General features: G+C 51.0%; 1 protein-coding gene across 2 annotated transcripts; it reads right to left on the reverse strand.

The window, feature by feature from the left end:
- Positions 1-707: 707 nt before the first annotated feature.
- Vamp8 (vesicle associated membrane protein 8) lies at positions 708-5036 on the reverse strand. 2 transcript variants are annotated; one of them, XM_004844605.4, is made up of 3 exons: positions 4850-5036; positions 2872-3030; positions 708-1134 (listed from the first exon to the last, which is right to left on the reverse strand). In XM_004844605.4, the coding sequence occupies exons 1-3, from the start codon at positions 4850-4852 to the stop codon at positions 991-993; spliced, it is 306 nt and encodes a 101-aa protein (XP_004844662.2). In that variant the 5' UTR covers positions 4853-5036; the 3' UTR covers positions 708-990. The 2 variants fall into 2 exon arrangements, with proteins under 2 accessions (XP_004844662.2, XP_021113870.1); XM_021258211.2 differs by lacking the exon at positions 4850-5036 and adding an exon at positions 4221-4568.
- Between the last annotated feature and the right edge of the window lie 1206 nt (positions 5037-6242).

Here is a 6242-nt window from a genome sequence, read left to right on the forward strand (position 1 = left end):
AGAGATGGCAGTGGCAGAAGAGACAGGGGACCCTACACCAGATTCTACATTTTCTTTCCCAGTAGATCTCGTGTCTCAGTTATTACTCCCAGAGGAAGAGAAATAAAGGGGCATGCAGGACACAAGGGGGACATTGAATCCTGCATGCTACCCCAAAATGCTTTGAATTGTCATTATGGCAAGATCCTCAGAAACCTGCTATTCTTGAGACCTGCAACAGTGGATGGAACAGGGTGAAATAAAAATAGGTGCCTTAGCCCCACCTGGTGACACACACTTGTAATCCCAGCACTCTGGAGGCTGAGGCAGGAGGATCACAGTTTGAGCCAGGGCAATTCAGCAATTTAGCAAGGGCCACTTAACAATGTACTGGAGGGCTGGGGATGTAGCTCAGTGGTGTCCCACCTGCCTGGCAGGTGCAGGGCCCAGAGTTCAATCCCTGGTACCAGAAAAATTATACATAAATATGGGCCGGGGATTTAGCTCAGTGATTCTGTCACCTGCCCTGCAAGCACAAGGACTCAAGTTCGATCCCCAGTACCAAAAAAAAAGAAAACAAAACCAAACAATAGGAAGCTTTCATCTTTCTTTTCCAAACATATGCTCTCCACTCTTCCAACAACTTGGGCCTCCAATGTCACAGTGTCACCTCTGGAAGACAAGAAATGGAATGGCCAAGGGTGAAATGAAAGTGGAGAAGATACAAATAGGGATACTGAAAGGTCTTTATTGCCCACCAGCCACCAACAGGTTCCCACCCACATTTAGGGTCCTCACAGTCTCTCCAACCCACTCTAAGGACCCATGAAATGCAGCCATAGTCCAGCTCTCTCCTTCCAGGAACCAAGGTGCTCTCTAGGGCATACCACGTGGCACAGGGGCTTCAGGGTGACCAAGAAGCATTCCTGTGGAGAGGACAGGAGAGAGGGCCCTCGTGGTCCCAATTATGACAGGTGGCCCCTGAAGAGGAGGGCAGGGTGGAGGGGCTGCCTAGGTGGGGATGACACCAGTGGCAAAGAGGATAATGAAGAGGACGATAATAAAAACGATGACACAGATGATGATGATCATCTTCACATTCTTCCACCAGAACTTTCGAGCCACTTTCTGCGATGTGGTCTTGAAGTGCTCGGACTGTTGGGAATAAGATAGAGTGAGTGACCCACTGGCTCCTCCCACTGAAGAGTATAGATTCCCCAGGCCACTTGTCTAAATAGTTGTGTTGTGCCTGGCCTGGAGTCGCCCACCTGTGATCCTAGCACTCAGGACGCTGAGACAGAAGGATTGCTCTCAGTCCAAGTCCAGCCTGGGCTACATAGTAAGTTCCAGGCTGGCCTGAAATACATAGTGACACCCTGTCTCTAAAAACCAAAAATAAATATATATTTATTGAGGGATTTTTTTTTTTTTTTTTTTTTTTTGGTACCAGGGATCGAACTCAGGTCCTTGCGCTTTCGAGCTGGAACCACTGAGCTAAATCCCCAGCCCAGAAATAAATATATATTTATGTTGCCGGGCATGGTGGCACATGCCTGTAATACTAGCACTCAGGTGGCTGAGGCAGGAGGATCACTGTGAGTTTGAGGCCAGCCTGAGTTACATAGTAAGTTCAAGGCCAGCCTGAACTACATAGTAAGATAAAACAAATAAATAAATATTTGTGTTATAAGGTACAGTAAAAAGTTGTGAAAAAAAAGATGCTCCAGCTGGGGATTTAGCTCAGTGGATCCACTGCCTGCCTTGAAAGCACAAGGTCCCAAGTTTGATCCCCAGTACGAAAAATAAATAAATAAAAGATGCTCTGTCCTCTTACTTTGACAAATATACTTTCCTAACAGTCAGTGAGGTCAAGTTCACATTTAGAATTCCTGGGCTCCTGGGACTTCTCAACCTGAATGTGGGGGAGGAGACTCCTGAGGGGCTTTGACACATGCTCACACCCAGGCCTGCTTATGACCCTGGCAGCACAATCTACCCTTAGGAGGCAGACCCAGGGGCAAATCTCTGGGCTCCAGGACTCCTTGTCTTGAGGTCCAAGATGGCACAGGCAGCTGGAAGTAAGAGGAACTCCTCCTCTCCCCAGCTTGAACAGTAGACAACAAGTCTGTCTTGGCCACGTACGCAATAGGCTGTGGAGGCAGGCACTAAGTCCCAAGGAGACCAAGGAGCGCCAGAGACTCAAGATTACACACAGGACTCAGAGAGCCAGAGCCAGTCCCTGCTGGACATAGACTCTGAGGGTCTAACCTTGGCTGGACTTTGGAGTTAGTGCCTTCCCGAGCAGCTGGTCTGGGCCCCTGGCTAGAGAGAGGAGGTCTTGCAATTGTGCTGGAGATGGTATTCCAACCCTCAGCTGAAAGAGGACCCTGGGATCAAAGAATTGCATTGTGCTTCCCAGCTTCTCTTAAAAGCAGACTCAGCAAGACTCTAGCAATTTCTGCCCCCCTGCTGAATAACTCCTGAAGAAAGTGAGAAGGCTTTTCCCAGAGCTGATAGTTTGCCTAGGGGCGGTCAGGTCTAACAGAAGGTAAAGGGCAAGCTTCAAAGGGAAAATCAGTCTCACAGGAAAGAAGTCTAACAATGCACCTGCCTGAACCATGTATCTGTCTGGAAAATGCCTCTCACGTCCCCCCAACCCCAGACCCCAGTCCCTGGATCCCATGCCACTCAGTGGAGCAGAGATGGACCAGAAGTCGGGGCTCAGGTTGTATCTATCTCCAAACTAGGCAAAAAGGCAACCAATGGCAGCATACACCCATCCCTCCTGGTCATTTCGTCTCCATCTCCACAAGCACACAGAAACTTCTCTCCCCACCCGAAACCCCTTCTCTCCCACCTGTCTTTTGCCAGCCCAGAAGGCTCCCATCTCACCGTGGCTTCCAGATCCTCTGTCTTATTTCGGAGGTGGTCCAGGTTTTCCCCTCGGGCCAGGATCCTCTCCACATTCTGGGTCATAATATTCTTGACTCCCTCCACCTGGCTCTGCAGGTTCCGCACATGATCACTTCCTTCACCTCCGCTGGCCTCCTCCTGGACACAATAGGGGCAGCTGTTAATTAGGCCAAGGGGCCAGGTGTGGTGGCTCATAACTAAGTGATTCCACTCTGGAGGCTGAGGCAGGAGGATTGCCTCCAGTTCGAGGCTACCTGAGCTACATAGGGAGTTCAAGCCCAGCCTAAACTACACAGGGAGACCTCATCTCAAAAAACAAACAAAAGGCCCGGATTTAGCTCAGTGGTTTTGCCACCTGCTGCGCAAGAGCAAGGACCTGAGTTTGATCCCCAGTATCAAAAAAACCCCAAAACCAAAAAACCAAAAAACAAACAAAAGAGGGCTGGGGATTTAGCTCAGTGGTTCCGGTGCCCGCTTCATAAGCACAAGTTCCCAGTACCAAAAAAAGAAAAAGAAAAAAAAAATAGGCCAAGTGGTGGAGCAAAGAGGACCGAAGAAGCTAAGGCCTAAGGTGGATTTCAGCTTTCTGTAATGCTTGAGCGATTTACAAAGAGAATGTTTTCATTATTATTCGTGCCATCATACACAAGTGCATTCTTAAGCCCCAGAAGGTGAAATCTGATGCAGCTGGAATAGATCAACCTTCTTTTCTGGGTTCTCAGGCCCTGACAAGGAAGAACAACAGCACAAAACCTCCCCACTCTCCCAGGCTCCTCAGAAGGCCATGGGGCCAGCAGAGCTGCCATCTCACAGCATCCTTCTCCAGGGCACAGCCAAGCACCACTTATCATTTCCCAGAGCCACCTCCCTTCCCGGCCCCGGTATGAGTTCTCAGTATGCGACAGATGGGCATGGTGGCACATGCCTGTAATCCCAACACTCTGGGTGGCTGAGGCAGGAGGACTGCAAATTTGAGCTCAGCCTAGGCAATTTTTCAAGACCCTGTCTCAAAACAAAAAATAAAAAGGGCTGGGAATATAGCTCAGCACAAAGGTCCTGGGTTCAATTCCCAATACTACAAAAAATAAAATATAAATAGTGTGGGTGCTGGCAAACAGAGCACTATCACCCACCCCAGACAGCTGGCTGTTTAACCACTGCTAAGGCCCGGAGCAACAGGCAACCACGGGCCCCGCCAGGCACAGCAAGCCGTTGAGCCTCTACTTCTCCTTTCCCTACCGAGCAGCACCCAGTGCAGGCCCCAGGCCAGCGCCTGCTTCTGCAGATACTAACAAACGCGGCGCCCAGGCCTGTGCTGGCAGACTGACCCTCCTCCTCCGGTAGGCCTCAGGATAAGGTCTTTGAACAGGTAGGGAAAACATGATTAGGCTTCTCCCTGCCTGACTCGCTGGGTGTGGGTTCCAGCTAGACTGTCGCAGAGCAAGACTCCAGTTCCTTTACACCCCACCCCGTTCACTTAGAGAAGGGGCTGAAGGCTTGGCCGTGCTGGACAGACGCGTCCTTCGGGCGTCCGCACAGGGCTACAGCTCAGGCGGAGGGGGTAACTCCGTTAGCACCGGGCCGGGAACCGCAGAGGCGCTCGCAGGGCACCGCTCGGGCCGGCTGCGTCCCAGGCCCGGCTGCGTCCCAGGCCCGGCGCGGGCCCAGCTGGAGTGGGGGAGGGCGCGGCGCGCGGCGCTGCCCGGCTTTCGGGCCCCCGGTCCCCAGCGCCCAGCTCCCGGCAAGGCACAGAGATCAGGGCAGGGAGGCAGCCGGGAATGCGCAGGAACTCCCCCCTCAGGCAGTCCAGAGCCACCAGCGGCCAAGTTGTCAAAGAGAGGTCACAGGCAGGGCTGGCCCGGCCCGCCAAGTCACCGTCCCTGCCCCGGCCGCCCCCAGGCCTGAGAGCCCTGGCTCCCCTCTACATCAACCCTCTCCCTGCACCCAGACCTCTCACCATGTCTCCGGTGGCTCAGGCCTGTAGACAGCAGAACTTGCTGGTTTGTTTCCTCCTGGGGCAGCCCAGTCTCCACTTCCTGCTCGCTCCAACTTTCAGCCCGCCCACCAGCATCCACAGCTCATCCGCCACACCTAAGACAGGTTCCCCAGGTAGGCGGGTGCCCTCCACTGCCCTCAGTCTCCTCCCAAAGGCCAAAGCTTAAAGCAACAGGGCTCCGGGGCACCGGGGGACTTCTAACCTCTCAGAAATGAGAAGAGTAAGCTCTCCTAGGTCTGCTGAGGCTAGACAGTCTCCTTTTAAAAAATAAATTGATTTCTTTGTTTTATTTTTTGGTTTTTTGAGTCAGTGTCTCGCTATGTAGTTCAGACTGGCCTTGAACTCACTATGAGGCCCAGGCTGGCCTCAAACTCACAGAGATCCTGCCTCAGCCTCAAGAGTGCTGAGATTATAAGCGTGTGCCTCCATGCCCAGGTTGACCACCTGCTTTTTATGTCCTGAATATCTAATTCCAGTTTTTAGATACCAAAGTCGACCCTAAGCACCCTGCCCAGACTGGTTACTTGGAAACAGAATGCAAGTGTTAAACTTTCCTGCTGGACAATCCTAGCTCTTGGCTGCCAGGGTGGGCAGAAACCACAACACCCAGTCTGGGATGCTGAGCCTGGGCTCTGATGTCAAAACTCTGAGTTACTAGCTGGGTAACCCCCAGCGAATCTCTTCACCTGTCTGGATTTTGCAGGTGCTAAGGCTGAGCTCAGACAGTGGAGGAAAGGAATAAAAGGCACAGAGTGCTACCAGAGTGTCAGGGATGAAATGGATGATTGGGAAAAGCCAGCTCACAGCCCTCCTTTCTCTGGAGACTCCAGCAGCCCACACTTCTCTGAGGGTCATCATAGGGCTGGTCAAAGGGCGGCCCTAGGACTAGAGGGGCCCAGGGCAAAGGATTTTTCCACCAAGCTGGCTTTGGGCCAGAGAAAAATCCATTCTACACGGATGGTGTTTATCAAGACAGAAAGAACAATAATAGGGACACTGAGAAGGGAACAAACATTCTTGTCTCTTCCCAAAAGAAATAACAGTTCCAAGGAGGAAATGTCGGCTTCCCCAAAAAATATTTTTAAAAGGCTTTAAAAATGTTGGACTCTGCAGCATTTTGAGACTCTTTTGTTCCTTTGTGCATACTTTCTTTTTTTAAAAGGATTGAATCTAGGTTGTCATGAACATGCCACACCCCAATCACTACACATCTGGTTGTGTTATAACAGAGCAACTTGTACACTTTCAACGTTTAAAACTGAGTAACACCTTTCTAGTGAAACACAAGAAAATATAAAAATAAACAGGAACAAGATTACAACAGAGAATGTCAATTCTAAATAAGATCTCACAG

The sequence above is a fragment of the Heterocephalus glaber genome, unplaced genomic scaffold, assembly GCF_053883595.1.
Source record: "Heterocephalus glaber isolate CG9 unplaced genomic scaffold, H.glaber_assembly_v1.0 deba00000470, whole genome shotgun sequence".
Lineage (NCBI taxonomy): Eukaryota > Metazoa > Chordata > Mammalia > Rodentia > Bathyergidae > Heterocephalus > Heterocephalus glaber.

What these genes read in the sequence shown, in the direction of transcription:
- Vamp8 (XM_021258211.2), bottom strand. Translation starts at nt 4,274, where the DNA reads ATGTTTTCCCTACCTGTTCAAAGACCTTATCCTGAGGCCTACCGGAGG. An exon ending in AGGCCTACCGGAGGAGGAGG is followed by an intron (nt 3,031 to 4,220) that starts GTCAGTCTGCCA and finishes TATTGTGTCCAG; the next exon opens with GAGGAGGCCAGCGGAGGTGA. An exon ending in CAGAGGATCTGGAAGCCACG is followed by an intron (nt 1,135 to 2,871) that starts GTGAGATGGGAG and finishes TATTCCCAACAG; the next exon opens with TCCGAGCACTTCAAGACCAC.